Source organism: Pararge aegeria, chromosome 15 (assembly GCF_905163445.1).
Source record: "Pararge aegeria chromosome 15, ilParAegt1.1, whole genome shotgun sequence".
Lineage (NCBI taxonomy): Eukaryota > Metazoa > Arthropoda > Insecta > Lepidoptera > Nymphalidae > Pararge > Pararge aegeria.
Window position 1 is genome coordinate 8,211,066 of NC_053194.1, and position 27,801 is coordinate 8,238,866.

General features: G+C 36.4%; 2 protein-coding genes across 2 annotated transcripts; one reads left to right on the forward strand and one right to left on the reverse strand.

Moving 5' to 3' along the window:
• Positions 1 to 832: 832 nt before the first annotated feature.
• On the reverse strand, positions 833 to 26,970 carry LOC120630145 (3-ketodihydrosphingosine reductase). Its single transcript, XM_039899294.1, has 7 exons — positions 26,253 to 26,970; positions 24,776 to 25,017; positions 21,020 to 21,235; positions 3,884 to 3,931; positions 2,650 to 2,826; positions 1,830 to 1,985; positions 833 to 962 (listed from the first exon to the last, which is right to left on the reverse strand). Exons 1-7 carry the CDS (start codon positions 26,797 to 26,799, stop codon positions 867 to 869), a joined length of 1,482 nt encoding a protein of 493 aa, XP_039755228.1. The 5' UTR covers positions 26,800 to 26,970; the 3' UTR covers positions 833 to 866.
• LOC120629976 lies at positions 9,460 to 17,802 on the forward strand. Its single transcript, XM_039899078.1, has 8 exons — positions 9,460 to 10,051; positions 10,388 to 10,545; positions 11,651 to 11,759; positions 12,446 to 12,525; positions 15,107 to 15,247; positions 15,773 to 15,872; positions 16,865 to 17,017; positions 17,702 to 17,802. The coding sequence occupies exons 1-8, from the start codon at positions 9,460 to 9,462 to the stop codon at positions 17,800 to 17,802; spliced, it is 1,434 nt and encodes a 477-aa protein (XP_039755012.1).
• Positions 26,971 to 27,801: the final 831 nt, after the last annotated feature.

Here is a 27,801-nt window from a genome sequence, read left to right on the forward strand (position 1 = left end):
GAAGCCTTAACGAAAGAGACCCGCGTACTGTAGTGGGCCGGTAATGGGTTTATATGATGATGACGATGATGATGAACACGAGTCTCTATGACATTAAAGAATTACTAAAAACCCTTTAATCTATTATAAGGTAGGTAGCTAAGCCAGAGTATAAATAAAGTTAAATTTGGTTCACTATCCATATTAAATACGAAGGTCAAAGAGAAAATGATCACTACGATGGAGGCACTGAAGTTATAAGAAATATTACGTTAGTGGGTGTAGTTAAACGTAATTATTATCTTCTCTTTGATATAGGCATTTAAGTAGTGTTTATATCCTCATTGGATGGGTTACCTGTCCATAATCTGAAGAAGAGAATTCAGAGAATTCAGCACTCAGAACCATACATACACCTCATAAAAAAAAACGAAAATATAACCGAATTGAGAACTCCAAACATCATCAAAGGACCTCCTCCTTTTTTGTGAGTCGGTTAAAAAGGCGGATTATCAGCATTGCCAGATTGTTACTTTTGTAACATTTTATGCTGCTTTGGACCTTTTCATGTTACTTTCATGTGTTACATGACTCAGAATGTTATTTTGTCAATAATGCCGATTAACTAGGTTAATAAATCAATGACTGATCTCTTTTTAATTCAGTTAATCAAACGAACCCGGTACCAATAACAGAGTTTAGTGAATAGTGAGTTAAATGGATAAAGATATAAAATATTTAAAATAACCACATAACTTGTATCTTCTTTATTTAAAAATAGATTGAAAATAAATTATGTTACAACTATCAGGCAATAAATAGAGGAATCTTACTCATACACGGTAACTAGACATATTTTATCAATACTGAAAAATCACTGGTAACATCTACCACGCGTACGCGAGGCCGAGTCCATTTGTGTAGGTCATGTGCGATACTGCAGGGGCAGCAGAATATGCCACACCCAAGAGACCAGTTGCTACCTGCAAATTTATAAACATTAGTATTATAATTTCCCCAGCTAACTACGTGAGAAATAAACAATAAAAAACCAATAGTTATATAAAAACAAGCAGGAATAGGGTTACTTAGATCGCTAAGTTTACCCACTGTATAATCTATGTACCTTCGGACTAAGATACCTAAAGAAAGTCAAATAATATTCATTTAAAACCTTGCTACAAAGTACAGAGTTGTGCGCTTTGGTCTCACCTTCTTTAACCTTACTTATTTCAAATTTCTATATCCTAGGTATGATTTTGTCCCGCCCGCGCCAGTAACCTTCGTTCTACCTTTACTTAATTTTTCGAACTCTTTTCTTATAATGTAATCAATCTGTACTACAAAATTTCTGGACAGAAAAACTCATTACCTAACAAATTATTTTCCACCCGAACATTCAAACCCCTGACCTTTCTCGTAGTCGAACATGTTAACCACTAGACCAACGCACGTATAAAAATAAAAATATGCCTTAGTTTAAGTGGATGACGGTTGTAACAGAAGCTGTCATAGAAATAACAAGACTCTTTAGCACTTTAAGAGTAGACAACCTTGTCGCTGAAGTACTGCTCCCAGCACTACGCGTACGCGCACGCTTCACGCACTGAGTATCATTCATTTGTCTTTTTTTAATAAGGCGCGGCGGGGCGCGGCGTTCGCTAGTTGTTGTAGAGTGAAACAGGCTAAGTATATAGTTTAAAAAAAACTATAAAGTTGCTAACCCGCTAACTAAATTTCTTGTTAAAATTCGAGTGCTCGGAGTCTCGTTCGCGGCGACAAGGTTACGCGTTTCTAGTGTCTTATTACTCACGTTTCTATGTAAGCTATGGATTTAGTTAGTAGCTCACCCTTGGGGCTGCTAGCGGCGCGGCTACGTGGGATACCAGAGGAGCAGCGAGTCCGTGGTATGCGGGCGCAACAGCCAATCCTGGGTTGCTCACGCGTATATCTGCTTTGCGCACGCTCGAAAATGGAGTGTCAATGGCTTTTGAGTATGTGGATACCTAAAATAAGAAAAGTATATTGCGCGTGTCCATCGAACACATCTTGAAAAAAACAAGGGTTTTTTTTAATCAGTCGATACTCGGATATAAACTTTTTATGAAAAATTTATAAAAATATATAATGTTAGGTTATGTCTTCTATAGATGCCCAGGCTATTGAGTTTCTGGCCCTTCAGTAGACTTTATTGTTACTTATATACCTCACAGTGTTCACGAGTACGCAGATTGCAGATCCAAAGATAAGAGGGCCCTCTATAATTGATACTGAAGCCAAAACTTATTTTTTTTTATGTTGTCTATCCGTCTGTCTGTATCTTGGCCGCCATACTTTTTTTTAAGAGAGTTCATACATTTACTTTAACATTTCCATTGTAGGGCAGCTGCTCTCCCCTGTCCCCCTGGATACTCCTATGGTTCCCATTATATTAAAATTAAATGTAGCTGGTGAATTGATTTTAATTTCACAACATTTCAATAGTAGTAGGTTGTAGATGTATGAAAAGACTAGAGCTTTAAAACCAAGGATCGGGGCATTTAAATATCGAAACAAACCCGTACGTTGTCGAGATGAGAAGACTAGTATTCAAAAAAAAAATGCGTATGCGCTTAAACTAGAGATCGAATAGAAGAAAAGTGTTTTAATTGATTCATAACAAAAACGTACCTGTCCCAAGTTAAACGGGGATCGCAGGATATTGGAATGTTGCGATGCAATAGCTGGTTGTGCGGGGTACGAGCTGTACGGGTTCCAGCCGCCATAGCCGTAAGATCCATAATAGCTGGCGGGTGCGATCAGGCCCCCCGCCTGGACAGCTACTGCTACACACGCGAGTAAGAGTACCTGTGAAAATGTGAAGAAACCCTTCAAAATAAAAGTTCAATGTGTGACGATAGACCAGAAGTCCAGCAGTGGGCTGGCTGGACTAAAGGCTTCTAATAAAAATATTAAAACGTAGAAATAATAAATATACCTAACTCAGACCGCTGTTTCATTCAAGTGGTTTCTTACAGGTTCATCACCTACTTATGTTTAGATGAGTGTTATGGAACATTCTAAGCTTCTACCAAGCCTTGAATATCTGTCTTCCTAAATATGTATACCCATGTCAATAGTATGTTCAGAAAAGCGCAAGGACCTAATGGAATAAAATGGCTGTTACAAAATTATAATTCAAGAAATATAATATAAAAAGCTGTTAAATTTCAAATATTCAATATCTAAAGAAACATGAGCACTTTGTCTTGGTGAAATTTCTTCTGATCTTCAATTTATTAGCTATTAACGGCCCACTACGGGGCACTGGTCTCCTCTCAGTGAAAGGGTTTAGGCCATAGTCCACCACGCTGGCCAAGTTCGGAATGGTGGACTTCACATGCCTTTGAGAACCTTATGGAAAGTTATAACTCACAGGCATGCATGCCATTCTTATGGAACATAAGAATCTAGGTATCTAGGTAAAAAATTATATGTTCGATAGGTACGAATGTATCGTATGTATATAGTATCTATGTACTAGACTTTGACGGCCGATTGGCGCAGTGGGCAGCGACCCTGCTTTCTGAGCCAAGGCCGTGGGTTCGATTCCCACAACTGGACAATGTTTGTGTGATGAACATGAATGTTTTTCAGAGTCTGGGTGTTTATCTGTATATTATAAGTATTTACGTATATTATTCATATAAATTATTATTCATCAGTTATCTTAGTACCCATAACACAAGCTATGCTTACTTTGGGGCTAGATGGCGATGTGTGTATTGTCGTAGTATATTAGTTTAGTTTATTAGTTTGATTTAATATGTTTCTATGTATGTGTAAGCTCACTGATATAATACATAATAAAATAATATTGTTTTATAATGCTAGACATACAATAATCAAAAATATTTCAGCTTACCTTTAGCATCATTGTTAGTGATTCTGAACTTGGTTGCGATATGCTGTCCTATTGAGCCCTGCTGGGCTTTTATAGTATCTTAGAACAACCTAAATGTGTATGATAAAGGACATTTATATGTGATAACTCATATGACGTGTGGTAAGGTTGTTCGCTCATCTAGCAACACCAAATGTTCCGCACCAACATATTTTATGATTTCCCTGTACTATTACTTCACGTTTTGTAGAAAAATCAATTCTAATTATTAAGTTAATCAAAAAGGTGGGTTCTTTTTGAGCTAACTTAATAATTTCATCAAAAACGATTGCTGGACGAAAGGCCTCTCGCAACGGGAGGCTTGGTCATAATAAGGCAGGTGGGTTAGTGATCTCAATATATGGTAGTAGTAGCACAGACGAAGCTGCTGCCCGTTCTCCCTTAGTCTGTAATACTCAAACACAATAAAGCATGTGCTACACGGTTTTAAACGGTGCGGCAGTATAACAGAGGTTTAAAACAGTGTAGATATGTAGTTGTTTTATGCCAAGTTTCGTTTGATCTTTAAGCACCCTTGGCAGCAAGGCTTGCGTTTAAAACCACTGGTAGAATCATTGGTTTAGAACTTGTTAGAAACAGTCTAGCCGCTTGTTTAAAACCTCGCGAATGACAGTCACGTTGCAGCGGCGCGGCGAGCGCAGGCAGACGCACGCCACGAATACTCGGTTCTCATAATAGCAGTAGAAAAATAACGAGAAGCAGTTACAGCACTTTTCGAGCTATATAGAGACTTGCCCTTCCTTAACATGCGATTCGTACAAAGACTCGACTCAGAAAAAAAATGCGTGGAATATTTTAGCCACAAAATTAAAAGACATTGTCCCAACGGCAGAGCACGACACACATAGATAAGGCGCCATGACGTCCTTGTAGTGAATATACAGTGCGAGCGTAGAGACTTCCTATTTACGCAACGTTCTATAAACACTGATGGTTGCCGTGTAGCCGGCAAAGCGAAAATCTGTTTTTCCTGTTTCAAACCGCCTTTAAAAACCGTGTAGCAACCGTGTGCTTAAGTACGCGAATTTTTACATAATCGCCTGTTCAAATTATATAAAGAATGCACAAATCCGAAATCGCGTGCGACACGTTCGGCTCGGGTGCTCCGTGCTCGGATTCGAATGTGTGGTCCGCTTAAGGTAGGATATATTATAACATGGCCTGATTCAATTATAGAGCTTTGGAAAAAGCACATGAAGGTGTGGCTAGGCAAGGACAATAACTAATTTCATCATAATAAATTTCAAATTCATACCCAACTTAGTTATTTTGATTTTTATGCCACGAGAGGCATTTTTTGTTTTTCTAAAAAAGAAAAAATATATATGCCGCATATAACTTGATACTACTGCATCAGATTAAGTTAATCATGTCTTGAAAACACCAACAGTGTTTCAACAAGTTAGAGATATAGGTACTTCATTGACATGCGGTGAGGAAATGAGGATTTTACTACGATACAAAAAGAAACATCAATTTGACCTGTGAAAGATATAAGAACTCTTTGTCAATAAGCAAATGAGCTGAGGATCTATGAATACCTTAACAGATCTTCATTCAACTATAAGTTATACTGGAAGTACCGATTGGGCGGACAAATTTATCAAAAGGGCACCAATGACGCGCGCCCTCCACATCCTCAATGTCATATCAGAACAATGTGATTTGTATTGTTGCCCTCTGAGTGAATTCACAAGGATCGCAATGTGGGTTATTTGTTACAGGACTAGATAATTAAATATTATGATGTTAATATTATTTTTTTAAAAAAAAAGATACACTATCGCATTACGTTTAAGAATTCTGTAATGAAAGTGTTAGAATAAGAATATAAATAAATAACTAAGCTAGAAAAGCGTCGTAGGGAAACCTGCAAACCTGAGTGTTTTCCATAATGTTCTCAAAGGCGTGTGAAGTCTACCAATCTGCACGTGGCCAAGCCATACGGCCTTAAAATACTTCTCATTGTGGGAGGTGTAGTGGGCTGGTAACCATGTATAACCTGGTAACCTAGTGGATACCTACGACTTAAGCCGCCTGACAAGCCCGCGTTATGCTGTTAAAATCTTCAGGGTTAATCAGCTACACACAATCCGAAAAAGAAAAAACAAAAAGACGGGTTGCACTCCGGGAGTGCCGGCAGAAGTGAAAACTTGATTATTAATTAACGTTGAGCATGTTTGATATTTTGGAATGGTTAGGGAATAATTTTGCACCAATTGCTTTATCAGTATAAAAGTACTATCATTTATGTGGTAGAATACAATATTCATTTATTGCGCTATCGTACACAAACATGACAATTTATATTACATTAAAAATTTATCACTTTAAAACTATTACAATTATTTTACATTAAAAAGTCTTACGCTTTTTCGATCAGGTCACGTGTTCTGACGCGAGTTTAAGATTTTATAACCATTACAGAAAAAGTGCTCAACGCCGCTAAAGAAGTTTTCACTTCAAAAATGAGTCGCCTTAAAGGGAGGCCAAATTTGATCCTTGTAGATATATAAAGGTAGGGTGGACTACATCGTTCTCATGCTGAGAGGAAAAGGGTTGATAATAATAATCATCAACATAATATGTTATATGTATTGTACTAATGTAAAATATTAAGTTTTGTGTTTGAGTTTATCCAAATGATACAATACAGACTTAATACAGACTGGTGGTCCATGTGCGAAATTATCTCCAACTTTTAGGCCTAACAGTCAGGAAATATTTCGAAAAATTGCATCATGTTACGGGGCGACTACAAGCTTGTACATTATGCAATTTTCTTTACGACTGGACCGTTGAAGTTGAAACAAAAAGCTGAACTAATAAAATTATGTTGGCCGTGAATAACTGGAGCAGGTCAATGTGGAAAATATATAAGTTACACAGAAATAAATAATGCGAATTTATCTCTAGATAAATACAAGTACATAAAATTGATACCTATGTCTGTCTGATTTTACGAAATTCTTACCTTATTACGTTCATATTATCAAGCTATAAAATTATAATGTAGTTATTTCCCACGACAAGTTAGCCCTTTACTGCCATTTGTTGCTAAGCGATGATGCAGTCCAAGATGGTAGCGGGCTATCCTATTAAAGATTTGGCACTTATACCGGTTAATCGATTTCTACGCGACATCATACCAAACTTAGCGGCACATCTTTATCGATAGGATGGTATCTAGGCACGGTTGAAGCCTCCACCAGACCAGACGCAAAGAAAATTCAGAAAAAATATTTTTTACATTACTTACCCCTACCAGGATCGAACCAGGGACCTCCCACTTTAAAGTACAGCGCTCATCGCTACGCCAGCGAGGTCGTTAAACTTTCGTATTAGAAGTTGAATTGAAGAGCCTTTATCCTAATAAAATTATGGATTTGAAGTAATCAAGGTGATATCTAGATTAGATGAATGCGCCGGACCTTTTTCAGTTAAAAATAAAAGGTTTTGATTTTTAAGTTCTACCGTGAGAAATAGGAAAACTGAAATCTAACACAGACGAAGTCGTAGGTGACTCTAAACGCTCTGAATATTTCTATGCATTCATGCAGGCCTTACAATATACATACATAGATACGTATTTACGAGTAGGTAGTACATATGTATAGAACACATTAATTTCGTAATTACTTTAGTTTGATACTTTGCGAGGTCATGGTCGGAGGTTTTACTAGATAGTTCTAGGTAATGAGGCATTCTTGATTTATTGTCAATATGTTAAAATAACGGAGAACATCTGTCGAGGATCTACATTGTTTGCGCAGTGGTTATTATTTCTAGGATAGTATACTAGTCTTTCAGTCTTATTGCCAGCAAAATGGACTACGGCCTAAACCCTTCTCATTCTGGTAGGAGACCCGTGCCCTGTAGTTGGCCGGTAATGGATGGATGATGATGATGAATGAAACGGATAAAAATAGAACAGTATTTTTGACTGATTGGTTACAAAAAATTACATGATAAGCAAAAATCGGTTTCACCCCACAAGATTCTTCTGACCGCAGACCCAGCAGCTAAGTAAAAAAACCGGCAAATTGCAAATGGCAAAGGACCCGCGCACGGGAAAAAATCATGTCTGTTCTATTTTAGCCTTCTTAAAAGTTTATTTTATCCTGTTTTTTAGTATATGTTGTCGTTGTTAGCGGCAACAAAAATACATCAAAATCTGAAACTCTATACCTATCACGCTTCATGAGATACAGCCTTGTGAAAGACTGACGAACGTACAGTAGAGTCTTAGTCATAGGATCCCGTTTCACCCTTTAGGTACGGAACCCCAACAAATATGTTGTTGTGCTTTTTAGAAAAGACGCGGTAGGTCTATGCTTAATTCAAAGCGTGACCCAAACCCGTCAAGCCGACATAAGTGGCTAGATTACTGATAATAAATAATACCAACATTCATGTACCCAAGAATTACAATTTAAGATCCGGTCCAAGAAAATGGAGTTAGTTGTTCAAGCTCAGTCCTGCGCATACCACATTCTTGAACTACTTCGGCATTGCGTAACATTTTGTTGCTTACCTAATCGTGATAAAATAGGCATTATGACTAATTTTGAAAAACTGACCCATATGTTCCGAATTAGACTAGATAGACACGTGAACATTGGCAGCGACCCTAATCTTTAAACATCACCAATCATAGCTCTCATAAGCTATAGGTAGGTGATAACATAACAATAGGAAGATCTTCCTCCGTGCTGGCATTATATGCTAGGCGTCGGCTGGCGTTATATACATACAAAAAAATATCTTATTTTTTGCAAAAACAGATAAAATGGTTTTGTTGATTGAAGTTGCAAGTTATATAATTTCCCACGAAAACGCTCGCTGTAGCCGTACTCGTGACGTCATTGGCAAGTTAGAACTTCAGTAAGTCCTTGTTCCATAGCTGAAGATTATTGATTTTTGTATTGATTACAAAAAACTAAGCGACTGATACTTTCTAATCACAAAATACCGTCTTATGCCGGTGATTACTTATACGCAGAGATTTACGAAGTAAAAGCAGTACAAAATTATGGCCTTAAAGACGTAACGTCATAATTTTGGATTCGCCGTTTCTCCTGTCATGCCGGATCGCTACATTATGCATTTTATTTAATGAAATTGTAATTAATAGTTCGAAAAAACTAAAAAAACTTATTTTTTATATTGAAAATTTGAATAATCTTCTCAAATTAGTGTATTGTCATCGGTCCTCGATATGTCCTAAGCGTAAATAGTCCTAGACGTAAATAGCGTCCAAAGAAGTCGGTTACAAACATACAAACATACAAGTGAAGCTATAAAGCGTGTAATGCACTAAGAAAATAAATAGAAAATGCAAGAAAAGAAATAGAAAACTAGCGTATAAGTTGGATAAGTGGAACAAAAAGTATAACATAGCGGTTTCTTTAATTAGATCCGTCAAGCTGTCCTTCCGAACATAAACTGTACCTTATAACTTAGTTTATATCTATCACTTAACAGCATCACACAAGTAGTTAGACAAATCTTAAGCTCTATATAAAATCTGTATTAAGATGTTTTATCCAAAAGTGGCAATGTTCTTGCATATTTTGTGTATTGACGGTAAAAAATGGTATTCTGTGAAAGATATCAGTGAGTTTCAAGATCCCAATCAAATGAGATCTCGTGTGAGATTTGAACATAATAAAACAAAACACTATGTACCAGTTGTTACAGAGAAGTGGCAAAATAAAGAAGTGGAATACGATTACTCTTTTCCAGATGAACGGGAGTTTAAGCCATCCGATCCATGGCAGATATCGTATTTAATGAAAAGTCGTCAATCCAAACCAAAAGATGTAGGAGACAAAGAATTAAAACATAAATCGCTAGAACTGAAGAATAATGTTGTAAATACTAATATTGTTCATATAAATAGACAAAAACGGCCGTTGCGGAGACGATGTCCCCAAATGAGAAAACCGAAACATTTGAATTCTGTGGCGGGAAGATTTTTAGAAGTATTCCAGGTGGTAGAATTTGATCACGTTTCTTGCTCCTCAAACACTGGATTGGAGGGCACCTGTTTACATGAATATGATTGTGAGAAGACAGGTGGAACGTCTATGGGAGCGTGTGCTGATGGGTACGGAACATGTTGCGTAAGTAAGTAACTTATGCATTTTTTTTTTCCATTTAAATAGGACTAATATTATTTTTTTCGATGCAGTAATTTAGCAATATTTGAATAAAAAAAGAGTAACGTCATATTCGCATAAATTAAATGAAACTACACCACACTGCACAGCATAAGTAAAGTAACAAAAATGTTATTGGTACTTATTGGCTAGTGTGAAGAAATGAGACTCACGCTAAACTAGAAAATCCATCCATGCCTATTTAAACTTTGGCCCATACTCAGACACTAATGATCAGAAAAAATAAAACTAGAAGTATAATTTAATTTATGATTGCAAGTAGATTTATTTTCCGCTTTTCCAGCCCTTTTTGGTTGCGAAGGCCGGTCTTCAGCAGCGGTCGGATGGTTTAATAATCCAGGGTACCCGACACCCAGTGCAGACAGGCTCTCATGCACATTTACATTGGATAAATTCTCCGCCGGCATTACGCAAATAAGACTGGACTTCATCCATTTCGAAGTAAGTCAACTGACACTTCTACCTAATATAGATATTATAGTAAATAGCAGTTAGATAGTTCGTGCAATTTAGATGCTTATTTCAATATCCAATCCACCCAATTTTTATTGCACGTACTGACGTAGGTAGTAGTACCTACTATTGATTGTAATTTGACCTAGTCTATTTAATATATTCCAAGTCCCACTAAACTGAGTAAAGAACTTCAAATCTTGGTTGGAGGTCTTTTTTTTTTATTTAGTTTAGTTTTCAATTATTTTATTTATGTTATAGTGTAGTGCGTAGTGATGGGTCATAGATAACAAATAAATAAATTTGCAAAAAGAGCAAAGAGGCAGACTTCTCTCCTTGAGCCCTTAAAAGTCCTTTACCTACCTTGGAAAATCCCATGAAAATCTTTCTTTGTTATGCTTTTCGTAGATCATCATCATCATATCAACCCATTACCGGCCCACTACAGGGCACGGGTCTTCTCCCACAATGAGAAAGGTTCAGGTCCACAACGTTGGTCCAATGTGAGGGTCTGATGGGGCGGATGATGATGAGGGGCTAATTTTTCAAGGTTTCGATAGCCTAAATACCTTTCAGAGGAATAGTAGAAATGTATTACTTGGCATTTAAAAAGCCTGCTGTTTTTTAAGATACCTTTAAATGTATACGAGTTGATTACCTTACTATTAAGATACTTATATTATTTCATCCTATTCATAACTTCAACCGACTGACGTGCACTGAGACCTATGTCCACGTTTTTTTGTAGGAAGTTCCCAAATCCACGTTCCTGGACAGCTTGTTTCCCGTGGCTGTCATCTGTCCACCTAGTTGGGGTCGGACCAACGCGAAGGAACGATTCTAGCATCTTTGAACCCAAACGTCGGTTATACGAGCTATGTGCCCCGCCCATTCCTCTTGCAGCTTCTTGACCCGCTGAGCTATGTCAGTAACTTGATACTCCTAGCATAGCTCTCTTTATCGCCCGCTATGAGCCTTCTAGGCCCATTGTAAGCGACATGATTTGAAATAGATCCATTGGGTGCCTATATTTATAAGCCTAGATAAGGGCAAAGTAAACAGATAAATAAGTAGGTATATATTCTTTTTTAAGCTTTTACCACCAACCTCTGGTATTTGCGAATTGGACCAATTTCAAGTGTTGGGACACAGTGTCAACACCGTCATTCCAATTCTGTGCGGAATCAATTCAGGACATCATGGTAAATAAAAAGTTTATATTATTATTATTATAGCCTCTTTATTTCCATAACGAATTATTATCAATTATTAATTATATGTGCATGCATAAAAATGATATTTATAAAAGTACATATACTAAATTCTTAGTTATAAATAATATAATCATGTTTCACTATGGACCCCTACGGGTGAAGGCATCCTTAATTTTTACCCACTGTCTGTCCTTTGCTTTAATTTACCAATATTCACCTTTTCTTATTATTTAATCAACCCATCTTTCTCCCGTTCATCATTTATTTATAAATTTGTATACAAAAAGTTTATATACAAATTTATAAACAATTATTCATTATCGCCTTATTTCTATTACTAATAGAATCCAAAATCTTCTGATCAAGTAATATGGTTAGTAGAGCTATCCTTTTGACATGAAAGAGTAGGCAAAGGATCATCATTAATTCATTATCGAAGCATTATTAGCTCACTTCAGGCAAGGGTTTTCTTTAACAATGATAAAGGTTTAGACCGTGGTCCACCACGCTAAGTGCGGATTGTTAGAAGACTGAGGAAATTATGGAGAACTCTCATGTATGCAGGTTTCCTCGCGATGTTTTATTTGATATTTAATTGCTTAGACGCACATAGCTACGCACAGCTTCGTATTCGAGGTTACCGATTTCTATTTAATTATTTTTTTGGGTTTCAGTGTACATTGAAATTTTGGATGGTCCATTAATCTTGTCGGTGCAGACTGTTACAGCGGAAAACAGGATATTTTCCATCAAGGTAAAACCAACGAACTATGAATTGGGTAAAACTGAGGGGTAAACTATTTCGAGATTAGCGTTCGCGGTACGTGACAAATATCATATATATCTATGAACAAACTATATTGAAACCAGCAATTTATTACTTATTTCGTAAACGGTTCTAAAAATTTGGATCATGTAGTGTATTTAATTCGTAAATATAGGTACATAAAAAGGGGTAGATAGGCAGGTATATAATATAAAAAAATATCATCATCAACCTATAACACAGGTCTCCTCTCGTAATGTAAAGCGTTGAAAAGCCGTATTCCACCACGTTAGCAAAGTACGGATTGGTAGACGTAGCACGCCTTTAAGATATCTATTTCCTGTAAGATATTATATTATACTAGCGGACCCCAGCGCTATCTGTCGGGCTGATTTGTGAATCTAAACCATCCAGGGTGCCACCCAAACGCATACCGAAAAATTCATTCAAATCGGTCCGGCCGTTTAGGAGGAGTTCAGTGACATACACACGCACACAAGAAATATATATATAAAGATTACTAGGTCAATGGCCTTGAGAGCGTTATCGATATCGTAAACAAGATATTGATTTAGATTGATCGTTGTTGATAATTTAGTTTTATACTCTTTTTATGTCATAGTGGCTTAAAATGTTGATTAGGTGGGTAGGTATAAGTAAAAAATGTAATGAAAAGACCTTGCTTTTGGCTGACAATGTGGAAATTTAAACGAGCTTAGTAAGGGTGAAAACAAACTAATATGTAGGTAAGTATCTAGGTATAGGTATTTGGAATGAATACGATGTTTAGAGAATACGAATTAGAGAATTAAAGACTTACGGGTGACTACTTCGAATTTGGCAACGATTAGATTCTATTCAGATCTTTAAATGTACCCACCTAAAGTTACTTTATTAGACGATTGATTGGTAAGTAATCTGAGGTCATACCACTTATACAGATTGGACTGTTGACGAATTGGTACGTACCTCATTTATCCTTAATTTATTAGTGCGCCATTGATTACGTCAATCATGTCTCATAGTTTGACAATTAAACAAAAGATTTTGTGGTAAGTATAAATCAATGACGACATACTCGTAGTACCTACGGAATCAACTCTTAACGATTCCAAGACCTCTGTCTCAACCCATCTTTGGTTGTCGACTGTCATAAAATTATAATGAAAATTGTAAGGTATAATAAGTACGTTTTTTGACTAGGTATGTGCAATGAAGAAGCGACGATAGCCCAATGAGTAGGACTTCGACTTCACTTCATTCCCGGCACGCACCTTTAACTTTTCTAAGTTATTTGCGTATTAATCAATTAAAATATCACTCGCTTAAAAGGTGAAGGAAAATATCGTGAGGAAACCGGCATACCTGAGAGTTTTCCATAATGTTCTCAAAGGTGTTAGATTTCCACCAATATGCACTGGGCCAGCGTAGTGGACTACGGCCTTAACTCGAGCTCGACTTCACTTTCGGAGGGCCAAGTTCCAATATCAGCACATAACTTAGAAAAGTTAGAAGAAGAAAGGTGCGTACCTCTAACTTTTCTAAGTTATGTGCGTTTTAATCAATTAAAATATCACTCGCTTAAACGGTGAAGGAAAATATCGTGAGGCAACCTGCATACCTGAGAGTTCTCCATAATGTTCTCAAAGGGGTGTGAAGTCCACCATTTCGCACTGAGCCAGCGTTGTGGACTACGGCCTTAACCCCATCTCATTGTGGGAGGAGACCCGTGCCTTGTAGTGGGCCTAATGGGTTGATATGATGATGATATCATTATCATGATCATCATCATGTGCAATGAAAGAACGTAACCTGGTCGGGTGGCGAGCTTCGTGCTCGAGCCGTAGTGCTCGAATATGCAAACATATGTTTGGTCTAAAGGCTTCATGTGAGGCCGAACCTCGGCTTATACGGTATTGGCACCTATGACAAAGGGAGTCGGACGGTAATGCGTCCGTAGGCCTCCTAGGCTGTGGAATGAACCCGGACGATGTTACAAAACGGAAACCTCATCTTCTCTCTTATGTTTTGAGAGTTGTAGGGTTGCCAATAGTTAAATTCAAATTCAAATTCAAAGTTCATTTATTTCAAGTAGGCCTACTTTATAAGCACTTTTGAAACATCAAGTATGTATGTTTGTAGCAGATTCTACCGAGAAGAGTCGGCAAGAAACTCAGTAGTTGCTCTTTTCCAACAGTTAAGTAAGTTGAGTAGGTATCCTGCTATCATGCACGTAACCAGGTGGAATCTCGTTTGCGTAGTGGTTGCTATGCTCGGCGGATCACGAGGTCCTAGGTCCGATTTCCGGTACACTCTACCTCCATGCCTAGGATAGCAATATAGCGCAGGGTGATTACGTATCTAACGACAGGCTTGCGAAAGGCGTAAATCTCGCGATCCTTGCTGTCAAACGTCACTTTTGCTTTTTTTTATATGCAAAAGTGACGTTTGACAGCAATGATCACGAGATTTCGCAAGCCTGTTGTGAGATACGTAATCATCTGCCGATCGAAATCACTACTATTTTAAAACTTTTTTATATGCTTTTATGATCTATTTGATTGAATAGGTGACCCAATTAACACCGTCCGACGAGCTAGCTGCCCCCACAGGATGTATGCAATTCTTCAAGGAAGATCACGGTCATATAGAATCGTTCAATTATCGTGAGAGATCCGAAATTGGAATCACAAGGATACCAAGTTATTTGGTAAGAATTTCAATAATTACCTTATGAAGTAGGTAGTGTTAGTCAGACTGCATCAAAGTGCAATAAAAGTATGTTAACAAATCAAAAATTCATTTTTTTGCCTACCTACAGCAGCTGGTCCGAAAGACGTTTTCCTGCTCTATGAACAAAAACTGAAATCTGATTGCAGCGCCATCTACTTTGTCAACTTTGAATCCAAACCGTCCAAGGACACACTCAACACTTGTGCAATTTAATCATAATCGTTTTAGCCATTTAGGAGTGGAGTGTCATGTACAGATAGGTGCAGAAAAATTATACTAAGTAGTACCGACTAGGCTATCTATTTTATGATTCTATACCTACCAATTTGAGTAAGCTTATCTAGATATTCATCAAGCTATAAAGCAGCGCGTTCTGCATGAACAATTACGGCTATGCATGTGATATAACCACCATGGACCTAACAAAACCAGCTATCATCTTAGACCGCATCACCACTTACCGCCAAATGTGATGTGATTAAAATCAAACTTATATTTTTAGAATAATCTCAACTATGCCATGTGCATAAAGAGAGCAACAGCTTCTTGCAGCATCACATATACAAACGTCGGGGAAATGCAAATAGTGAATTATGATACCGGTAAATAACTGTACTTACTTACATAATATTTATAGTTATGATAAAAATAACATTGAACCGCTAAAATATTGTATTTATCTAATATACCGCTAAAACTTCGACAATTTCTCTGCACTTGTTATTTGTGTATATCAAGTATTTTTGTAATTACAAACTATCAATTGCCGTGGCCGTGTGTTCGGTTCCCACAACTGGAAAATGTTTGTGTGATGGACATAAATGTTTTTCAGTGTACTGTACTGTATTAGTAAATATATTACCAAGACATATAACAAATAAACTGCAAGGTAACGCTTCCAGTTCAGAGTGCATTAATTATCACTGGTTACATATGATTGTGTAAAAAATATAAGATTGCATCCGAGTGTCAACTTCTCACCGAAAATAATAAATATAACAGTTGTTCTTAGGTAGAAGTCAACAATAAAGACACTGATGCTAATTTTGCTGGACAGATATGTTATACCTATAAACTTAATTGAAAAGTCTAAAAATAGCGTTAGCTTTTTAGACTTGCCAATGTACTACTAGCGTTTATTTATTTATTTTATTTAACTCTTTATTTGTACACCACAATGAAGTTAGGAAAATAAAAATACAATAGAAATACAAAGACAGAAGTAGAATACAAAAGGCGGCCTTATCGCTTAGTAGCGATCTCTGCCAGGCAACCTTTGGATTAGGACAAGATGAGAGAGAGCGGACAGGTGGTGTAAAATTATTATAAACGTACATTCAAATAGCTAAACAAAATTGCACAAATAAGAAAAATATACTAAATAAATATAAAATAATAAACTAATATATACTCAATCATACATAAATACTTATGAACATATAGATAATAAATATAAACATAATCAAGGTATAATAAATGTCGTCATTATTGTGCAAGATACAGTTTACAGATTTGTATAGAAAGAAATTTGAGCATAATCGTTACGTCGTGGATTAAATGTTTACTGTATTGAGATTTTGTTTATGTTTTCCAGAAGGTTTGCCTGTAATACCGCCTCAGCAAGCCGGTGTTGAGATTCTCAATTGCCCTAGCGATTGGTTATTAATCGCTGCCTTGAGGCTTTGCGGAGAACGGCTCAATGACGGCTCAGTTATCCAGGATTTTGCCTTAGACGCTCCAGTTACAGGTGATTTCTTTGATGGGTAAACTATCCCTAAATCAAAAATAATGCAAATACATTATATAATTATATAAATATAATTAATATGATATATTTGCATTATTTTTGCAATGCAAAATATAATTAAAATTAATCATTAATTAGTAAAAAGTACGAATAAAACTACAATTACGAAGAGCTTTTTCTGAACTGACACAAACAGTAGTCTAAAATACACTTAATCGGCATTTCTAAAAGCGGTGGTGACATAAGTAGTAGACCTTTATTATTATCAATTTAGAGATCTGTGTACCGACGTACTCAAAAACTAAGCAGTCTAAACTATACTTAGGTATTTAACACGTCTAAAAGTAATAATGACATTATTTTTGGACGTGTCAATTTAGTTTAGAAATTTGCGTACTACAATATGAATTTGCAACATTTGTCCAGACTCTGTTATACACAAATCTCTAAAATAAATTGATATCTAAAAGTAGGTACTGTCATTTCACACTGCACTAAAGGGTAGTCCTATTTTAAGACACGTCAATTTAGTGATGAGATTTACGTACAACACCACTATAAGATCAAGCGCTGAATTTTTGCTGTCTTTCTGGGAATTTTAGCTCGAAACCGGATCTGGGGGTAAAACAGCATTTCTGGTCGAGACCGTAAGTTCATTCAGTTTCTAATGATTATGCTTTTCAGATGATGGAGCAGGGCCGATAGTTGTCTGGTTTAGATCAGACGGAGTTTATGCAGGGCGTGGGTTTCGATTTTACTACCAACAAAACCCATGTACCACTTAACTTTTTTTTTACATACGCGAGAGCTCTTTTGATAATAATTATCATGTAAATGGTTATAATAAGAAATTTAATGAGGTATTATATAACTTAAACATGAAACGTAGTTTTTTTTTACTTACCCATAGTAATTCTATTGTACAAAATAATAAAAACTTATCGCTCAAACACTTTGCGGTTCCGTTAGTGTAGTAATTCTTGTGATAGATATATAAACTATGTATTGTTTGGTATGTATAAACTATTATATTGTTTGGTAGGTAAGCCATAACTGGTCATAGTGTCCTTTTATTACCCGTGGAGATGTCCTTATAAGATCGAAATTAATATAAAAAAAAATGAAACGGTCACAAATAAAAATAAGAAAAATATTTATGGGTATTATTATGGTTTCGATTTTTCGGATATATGGAGCTACTTCAAAGTTTACTTTTAATTAAGATGATACTGGATGTAGGTACCGGTTACCTATTCTCTTGACATTTTAAATCAGCCTGGCAAATTAAAACGCAATTTTTCTTATTACTCCAACCAAACTATTTTGGCGCTTGAGTAGCTAGAGATATAGCTCCCCTTTTCTTCGAATGAAGGAGAACATCTTTAGGAAACCAGCGCGTGTGGAGTCCACCAATACGCACTGCGCCAGCATGATGGACTACATCCCTATCAATCTGTAAGGAGACCCGTGCCCTGTAGTGATCCGGTAATCGGTTAAAATGATTCAATATGTATATAATATTGTCAAACACTTTAATCCCCCCTCCCAAAGGAACCGAGCTTAATGTCGGAATAAAAAGTTTCCTATATTTCTCCAAACACTTCCAAGAATTATGTACAAAGTTTCATGAGGATCGGTTAAGTAGTTTTTGCGTGAAAGCGTAACAAACAAACTTACATTGACATTTATAATATTAGTAGGGATATATTAGAGCTAATAACTAACATGCGCGCACGAAAAGGTAACGTGTGTCCTAAAAATACGTAACTCACTGTGCTACTACTCGTACAGGACAATTTATAACTTATTTTTTATTCTTGTTTTTATTCCAATACAAGTTAGCCCTTGACTACAATCTCACCTGGTGGTAAGTGATGATGGTGCAATCTTAGATGGTAGCGGGCTAACCTATTAGGAAGTATAGCAGTCATACTAATCAGTGGCGTGTATAGAGGGTATGCACAGGGTATGCAGAATGCAGATTATATAAAATGAAGAAATTCCCCAGTAAGATTTATAAAAAAAACTTAAGGATAGGCATTGTAAAAGTTAAAAATCCTTCCCTTAAGTATTTATAACTCGTACTGGAGATTTTCTTCATTTTATATAATCTGCATACCCTGTGCATACCCTCTATGCACGCCACTCATAGTAATCTCTAATCGTTTTCTACGCGATATCGCACCGGAACACTAAATCGCGTAACGGCAAGTCTTTATCGGTAGAGTGGTAACTAGGCCACGGTCAAGCGAAAACCATATTTGATTTTAGACATCCCAGGGATGCATACAGTTTGATGACGGCAGATCAGAATACAGTTGCCCCCCCTCCTCTTCCCACGGTTGTTGTACGAGGCGACTAAGGGAATAAGGGGGCTAATATAAAACGTAGAACAGTCAGCAGAGTCCTCTGTACTAAGCTACCACTACAATTTACTGGTCAGCAACCCATCTGCCCAGCGTGGTGATTTTGACGGCAGAGTGGCGCAGTGGGCAGCGACCCTGCTTTCTGAGTCCAATGTCGTGGGTTCGATTCCCACAACTGGAAAATGTTTGTGTGATGAACATGAATGTTTTTCAGTGCCTGGGTGTTTATCTGTATATTACAAGTATTTATGTGTATTATATTATTGCATACAGGCCACAATTGTATTAATATTCATCAGCTATCTCAGTACTCAGTACCCATAACACAAGCTATGCTTACTTTGGGGCTAGGTGGCGATGTGTGTATTGTCGTAGTATATTTATTTTATTTATTACTAGCGTACCCAGCCCGCTTTGCCGTGCTAGATTTTGCTTTATTTTATTAAAACAATAAACTTACATAATTAAATTTTTAATTTAAGTCTCATAATATATTAAATCATTTATTTCTCTCATTCATTCTCTTCTATTATCTTCTCGAGCTGGTGAAGATCATTATCTACACCCATGTACACAGTACACCCAACAATAGAATATCATCATAGTAAATAAAAGCTGTATTTGACAGTTTGACAGTTCAAAAATAGGAGTGCTCCGATCGTCACCAAACTTTACAGGATTACTCGCCATGTCAATCCGGAGATTCCCTGAAAGTTTCATTGAAATCGGTCTAGCAATTTCGGGGCCTATACGGAACATACCCACACACTTTCTCTTTTATGTATATAGATTATGGGTAAACCGTCCGTCGGGTGGAGCCTTTAGTCCAGCAGTGGACAGTGGAAAATTAAAAACGATATATTTTCATTACGTGAATACAATCATCATAATATCGTTAGCTATGCTTTTTAACCGACTTTCAAAATAGGAGGCAATCGGTATAATCGGTAGATTTTTTTTTTGTTATGTTTGTCTCAGAACTTTGTAGTTTATAAACCGATATTTTTTTTGTTTGAAACGGTATTCTTCCCATGTGGTCCCATTATCATCAGGTCAAAATCGAGCCCTGGAGATCCTGGAGAAATCGTAGGATGTCTTCAAATATTATACGGGACACCTATAGGTATTTGATTTTTTTTAAAGTAACTTGAGCATTTGCTTTCGAAAACAACTAGTAATTTTTTAAAGTCTGTTGTTTGTTTCGTCTAAAATATGTTTAAATGCACATAATTGGTGCCGGCATTAAAATTAAAACAATCGCACTTTGACGGTAGCTGTTGGGGTTAGGGAAACGGGTAAACTAATAATTAAACTGTATTAAAATAAAAATTTATTATTTATTTAATTTTCATTATCTATCGATGACATATTATAATATGTTTACATAACTGGGTTTTCTTCGATAACCCGAGATTATACATTACACAGCCTTTAAAAAACTTTTATATAATTCTTAAAGCATCTAGTTAGTCTGAATCAAAAGTTTACAAATTGAATGTACCTAAATGCTAAATAGAAATACATTGTAAATGCTATTTTAATTTGTCTAAATAGTACTAAAATATGTACAATATATAAAGCTTTTTAAAAAACACTTTTAAATTAAGACTAGAAATGACCTTCGGTATATAAATCATTGAGTCTTTTCTTTATTGCTGTAGTCATTCACTTTTTCTTCCAAGCCTTCCCTCACAATTTTGTGGAACGATAATTGTATTGCAACCATGATTGCACGGATGAATCCTAACGATAGTATTTGAAGAAGGACCTGCGTAGCGCTGTCTATAGTTCCACAGTATAGAATCGACAGTAGATGCCCACTGAATCCAAACACGGAGTAAGTTTTTCCTTTCTGAAAGAGTACAAGATTTTTTATTTAACAAACTAAACTAAAACGCTTTTAGAACTACTATCTTGTGTTTTAGGAAATTAAAATAACCCTTGCTGTGGAGAAAAACATTGTGACGAAACGTTCCCGAAGGCGTGTGGTGGCCACCATTCCGAGCTGGGCCAGCGTGGTGGACTACGGCCGAAGCTCTTCGCATTGTGGGAGGAGACCCTGTAGTGGGCCGTTAATGGGTTAATGTAACTAGATGATAATGGTTCTCAATAAATAAATTAGAACCATCTAGTTAATGTTAGTGGCCCTACTGTACTAACTATAGCTCGGTTTTGTATTATTTACTTAAATCGTTAGAACATTCTGCAGTAAACGTGAGAACAAGGGGACCGACTTCGAGCACCAGCACTCACTTCCAGTGTGTGGTTCCATACTTCGGAGGTATGTGCGTTTTTAATTTAAGCAATAAATTATCACTTGCTGAAACGGTGGAGGAAAACATCGTGACGAAACCGGCATGTCTGCTAGTTCTCCAGAAAATTTTCGGCTTTGAAGTCCGCCAATCCGCACTTGGCCAGCATGGAAACCCGAACCCTGTAGTGGGCCGCTAATGGTTTGACGATGATGATGATGAAACGTGAGAACTTGGCGTTAAAATTATATAATCAGTGTATCAACTACTAGGTATGTTTTTGTAATAAATAAAAAAAGATAATAAATTTACGTCACGATGTAAATTTTCCACACTGCAGTTGTTGAATGTCATTGCATAATATTACTCGAAAGATCAAATGCTGTAGCTAGAAAACTATTTATCCGACGGTCGCTACTTTTAAACTGTTGTCAATTACATTTATTAAACAAAGTTGACAGTCACGGTACGCTCGGCACATGGGTTAATATGAGTGCCCTCTCTGGCGCAGAGGTGAATAAGTAAAAGGGTCTGAGTTAGATTTTCGGCACCCATTAGGAGGGCAATTTAGTTTATATCTACTGAATTTTCTTTGGTCTAGTTTGGTCAGAGACTTCGGCTGTGGCTAGTTACCACCGTACCAAAAAAGACTAAGCCACTCTGACGTGGCGTAGAGGTGCCTCTATGGAAGACGAAAGTTTAGTTTGTCTCGCATACAAAAAGCAAGTTTCGTTTAAGCCAGTTACTTAGTAAGTCTCCTATACAGGTCGTAAGTCACTTCTACGCAAGTTTAGTACGTCTCGAACAAAGGTCGCACGTGTCTTTTATGAAAGTTTAGTGCGTCTCCTATACAGGTCACAAGTGTCATTTATGCATGTTTAGTAAGTCTCGTATATAGGTCGCAAGTTTATTTTATGCAAGTTTAGTACGTCTCGCATACAGGCCACAATTGTCTTTTATGCAGGTTCTGTATGCATGTTTAGTGTGTCTCTTATATGCATGTTTAATACGACTCGCATAGAGGAAGCAGGTGTTGGTTATGCAAGTTTAGTACGTCTCGAATACAGGTCGAACGTGCCTTTTATGCAAGTTTAGTGAGTCTCGCATACAGGCCACAATTGTCTTTTATGCAGGTTCTGTATGCATGTTTAGTGTGTCTCGTATATGCATGTTTAATACGACTCGCATAGAGAAAGCAGGTGTTGGTTATTTATGCAAGTTTAGTACGTCTTGAATACAGGTCAAACGTGACTTTTATGAAAATTTAGTACGTCTCGCATACAGGTCGCACGTGTTTTTTTATGCAAGTTTAGTACGTCTCGTATTCAGGCCAAAAGTGTCTTTTATGCATGTTCTGTATTATGCATGTTTAGTGTGTCTCTTTTATTTATTTTAGTATACAGGTTGAAAGTATCTATTGTGCAACTTAGGTAGGTACGTCTCGTATATAACAGGAAGCAAGTGTATTTTATGCAAAGTATTCCTGTCTCATTGTCTCATGATAACGTATAAATCATGAAACAGATTTTCAGGTACGTAATGCTGGAGATACGCGGTCCCGGTATTTCTTTTAATTTTACGGCAAATCAAAATTTAACAACAACAATTATTATTGATGCAAAATCTTGTAATTAATCTTGTGTATTTTCTAGATTAGATTATTAAAATTATATTTATTTGTATTAATTTGTTTCAATTAATATAATTTTTCCATTTATCATTTAGAATATCTTATGCCTTGTTGGTCTAATGGTTAGCATTTTAGACTGCGGTTTATGATATCCTGGGTTGGGTCAAAAGTAGTCAGGTAAGTATTAAGAATATCTCAGTACCAGCACGGTAGGCCAACGGTGCCGCTTATCACTAACGTGTGATAATAATCATTAAAGCCCAACCATCCGCATTAGGACAGCGTGCAGGGTGCTATAAAACCTTCTTTGCTATGAGAAAAGATATCTGTGCACAGCTGTGGGATGATGATGCGGCTATCATTGTGCTTAGAGAATGCTATATTTGTGTCTGTAAAAAATGAAATGTCACCGTGACTTGCATGATATATGATATCAATAATGAACATGATACTTTGGTACCAATCAAGCCAATCATTACAGCTCCAATTGCCTGATATTGGATCATGACGTTAATAGTTCGAGAGTTTCAATTCGTTAAATGAATTAACAAAAGCTACCTAGCCCGCACTGCGATACGGAATAATAAACGGAAATCGCACGGATTTACCGTGCGATTTTTACCCTCGCGATTTATATTTCACGTACGGAATTTTACCGACCACGCAAACTGCAAACGAAAATTTCGAGATTTTTGGCAGTATTTATTTCATAGAATTAATACGTGAAGCAAAAACTTTGTACCGGACGGAAGTATGAAATTACCCACAGTAATTTGCAGAATGCTAATATATATTTTTAATTATGCCTAAAACATACATTAAATTAAAAAAAACATTACACACACTAACCATGTATTTAAAAATACACGCATATTATATACTCTTTTTAATAATATTTGGATTATAACTTGTTTGAAAAATAACAGGCAAATTAACATTGTAGACTTGGCGAAAACTGTGATTAAAGAAGAAATAGTGAAATTAACTATGGTCGAATTTCGACCATTGGGCAACCACAAATTTATAGAATTCTAACTACCTTCTAGCTCAAAACCGGCATTGGAGCAGCATGGTGGGGCTATACTTGAAGAGCCTGTGTCTAGAAGTGGGATACTAATGGGCTGAAGGTGGAATTTATGGATTGGCATTTAGATGCTTCTAAAATGGATGAAAATATACTCGCACTAACTTACTCCAATAGGTTATACACAAAGCGTTCATAGAGGGTATGCACAGGGTATGTAGATCATACATTAAATTAAACAAAATGAAGAAAATCTCCAATATGAGTTATATAGGCTATATAGGCTTTTTATATCTTACAATGCCTGCCCTTAATTTTTTTATAACTCATACTAAAGATTTTCTCCATTTTATATCATCTGCATACCCTGTGCATACCCTCTATGCACGCCACTGGTTATACAATAGGATAAAAACCCACCACCCTGGTTACTGTGCAGAGTTTCAGTTACAAATTAATTATATTAAATTATATTACATTACTTACCAATGCATCTCTGAGCAATTTTCTGCCGACTTCTTCTGCTGTATGTAGACCTCCTGATCCAGAAATTAGTTTGGTCTCTTTAGGTTTGGTCAACTCTTCATTTTTAAAACCTGGGGTATCAGTATCTGGTGGGAAGGCCAGTGTGAGACTGACATTGGTTCCAACCAATTCCATAAATACTGATTCAGCTAAACCACGCACTGCCCATTTAGCAGCACCATAAGCGCTATAACCATAAATACCTGAAACCAGAATGTACGGGAAAATTTGAAGGAGGTGGTTCATAAAGAACGTCAAATATGTTTTATTATCTCATTGGTTATGCTGTGTGTGTCTGGTGATTTCTTTTCTATTTTGCTATGAACAATTTTTTTTTTCATTCATTCTTTTGCATAGATGTCTTTACAAAGTATGAAACAAAGTTTGTTCCCACCATTGTTCGCTTAGATCATTTAAACTTCGGAATGGATTTTAATAGAGATTTTATCAATAGATAGAGTAATTCAAGAGAAAGGATTACATGCAGTACACAAACATAATAAATAAGAAGAAAGCCTAGAAATTCAAAGATTTTTAATGTGATTTCACATCAGACATAAAAGAACTTATTTGGCTGGCTATATACAAAAACTGGCTAAACCTTACGAGTGGCTCCATTGCCAGACTTACAGTGACATGCCTACAATGTATGCAGAGTGTATGCTAAGCCAGCTAAGCCAGCAGCCAACAGATGCTGATGAACTAAGCCAGCAGATGATATAAAATAGAAAAAAATCTTCAATAAAACTTACGGGTAGGTATTGTATAAGTTTTAAAAGACCTACCCTTAAGTTTTAATAACTTGTACTGGAGATCACCTCCATTTTATATCAAATTAAATTCTAAATTTCTTTATATCATCTTGTGATTTCTTTATATCACTTAGTGCATACCTGTATACATACCACTGCAGACTTAAATTCCTATTGAAGTCAGGGACTGGGACCATCTATACTTCTCCAATGCAATTTAAGAACCAACATTACAATAACCAAGACCATCAGGTCAACATACTCTTAATAGCATAGGGTGGAATTATTTCATGCCCTTTGGAGATTTACTGATTTTTTTATTACCCTTTGGAGAGTTCATTGACAGTATTTCTACCCCAGGACCTAGGTCCCAGAGATCCGCAGTTATGTGCTATAAACTAACAAATAGATTAAACAAACTAGACCCAAACAACTCCTTGGTTTTGTATATCCATTAAAGTCATCAATCATCAATAGCCTATAACTATAACAATCATCAATAGCCTATAACTATAGCACAGGGGATGCTGCTGTCCGTTCTCTGTTATATTCCCAAAGTTGCATTGTAGGACACCCGCGGAAAGACAACTGTCAACTACCACCATACTAACTTAACTTTCTTGTTAAAGTATTATAGTTGTATATATATTAAGTGAAGTTAAATTTAAATAAAAAATGTTTCTTACCAAGTAAAGCAGCTTCTGTAGAAACAAATACAATCACACCCTCATTGCGTTCCTTCATTTTTGGCAAGATGTATCTTGTGGGGTATGCGGTGCCGAAATAATTTAAATCTATCATTTGTTTTATAGCTTCCACCTTCATTTTGTCAAACTGCCCACAAATGCACATTCCAGCGCAATTTATTAACATAAATATTGGGCCCACGTCAGCTTCCAATTTGGAAAGGCATTTCTCTATTGAATCGAAATCGGTCGTAACATCTAGCGACGCGTACTGGATTTTCTGGCCGCTATAGGGTTTGCAATGTGCAGTGATATCGCCCACGGACAAAATAAGTTTTGGGATATCCCGACCTATTATTGTTACGTGTGCACCTAATTTTGCCGCCTCGGAGGCTATTGCCTTTCCGATACCACTCGATCCACCAGTAATAACAACGTGTTTATTTTTAAGATCTTTATAAACAGTTTTCTTCTCAAAAAATTGATGCAAGACGATTATAAAAATACACACAAGTAATATAAAAGCCAATACAATATAAAGAAACATTTTTATCTTTACTTTAGTACCATACGCGTTTTTTTTAATTTTTCAATAAAGTTTTGTTTATTTTACGGTTGCATTACAAACACGCGCGACTCTCAAAGTTAAAATAGCTAATTAAATGACAGTTACAGTTTGATATAACAGAATACAGATAACTCTTATATATTAACTCTTGGTACTAGAGTTGTAGCCAGTAGCATGCTGTACGTATGTATTCGGTACTGAGTAACGGGTGCGCCATCTGGTATCGAGTAACGAAACGTTATTGGCACATGCATTTCGTTACTCGTACGCTACTCTCATTTTCGTAGTATGACACTGTACGGTACAGTGCCATACTACGAAAATGACGTATGAATATGTGTCTTCTTCTTAATTTCACTTAATAGGTATAGTCTGTACCTATTAAGTGAAATTAAGAAGAACTTTCACACAAGCCCAGGTATGTTCATCCAGTAATGCGGAAAATTGAAAAATGCACCTTATTCAGTTCGATATAAAATGTATCAGTATATTTTCTACAAAAGATTCGACGAAGCTCTAACATAACTTAGTATATTATGGGGTAAAAGAAATAACGAATAACGTAACGATAAGATAGTAAAAAGAACTAATTTTTATAGTAACGAATGCATACCGGAATTGTTTTTTTTATTTTAGTAGGTGCTAGTCGATAAACCTCCGATGGATAAATTCAAAAACAAGACTTTTAGACAGTTTTATTAGAGCCCCTCAAAACAGTGGAAATTCATTGGGGCGCCGGATTAAGTTCGACGCTGGGTTTTCTAATTATTATGGTGACAGATGGTGACTATAAATGCAGACAGAATATTTGGTTTCGATAAAAAAATTCACGGAAGATGCGGCACATTTTTCGGTGTAAAATAAACTAATCCCTGTCATATTCTGTGTGCAACAGCTGTGTTATTCATAACTTCGTAAATCGAAGCGAAGAATGAGGTTCTAACATCAATTAAATTTTACCTCACTGTGATTCACATTGTG

Bases quoted from the DNA above. Each gene is read 5' to 3' on its own strand.
- LOC120629976 (XM_039899078.1), top strand. From the start codon at position 9,460: ATGTTTTATCCAAAAGTGGCAATGTTCTTGCATATTTTGTGTATTGAC. The intron at 11,760-12,445 runs GTAAATAAAAAG...TTTGGGTTTCAG, and splicing joins AATCAATTCAGGACATCATG to TGTACATTGAAATTTTGGAT. The intron at 17,018-17,701 runs GTGATTTCTTTG...TATGCTTTTCAG, and splicing joins CTTAGACGCTCCAGTTACAG to ATGATGGAGCAGGGCCGATA.
- LOC120630145 (XM_039899294.1), bottom strand. From the start codon at position 26,799: ATGTTTCTTTATATTGTATTGGCTTTTATATTACTTGTGTGTATTTTT. The intron at 21,236-24,775 runs GTAAGTAATGTA...GTACTCTTTCAG, and splicing joins AATTGCTCAGAGATGCATTG to AAAGGAAAAACTTACTCCGT. The intron at 2,827-3,883 runs GTAAGCTGAAAT...ACATTTTCACAG, and splicing joins CACTAACAATGATGCTAAAG to GTACTCTTACTCGCGTGTGT.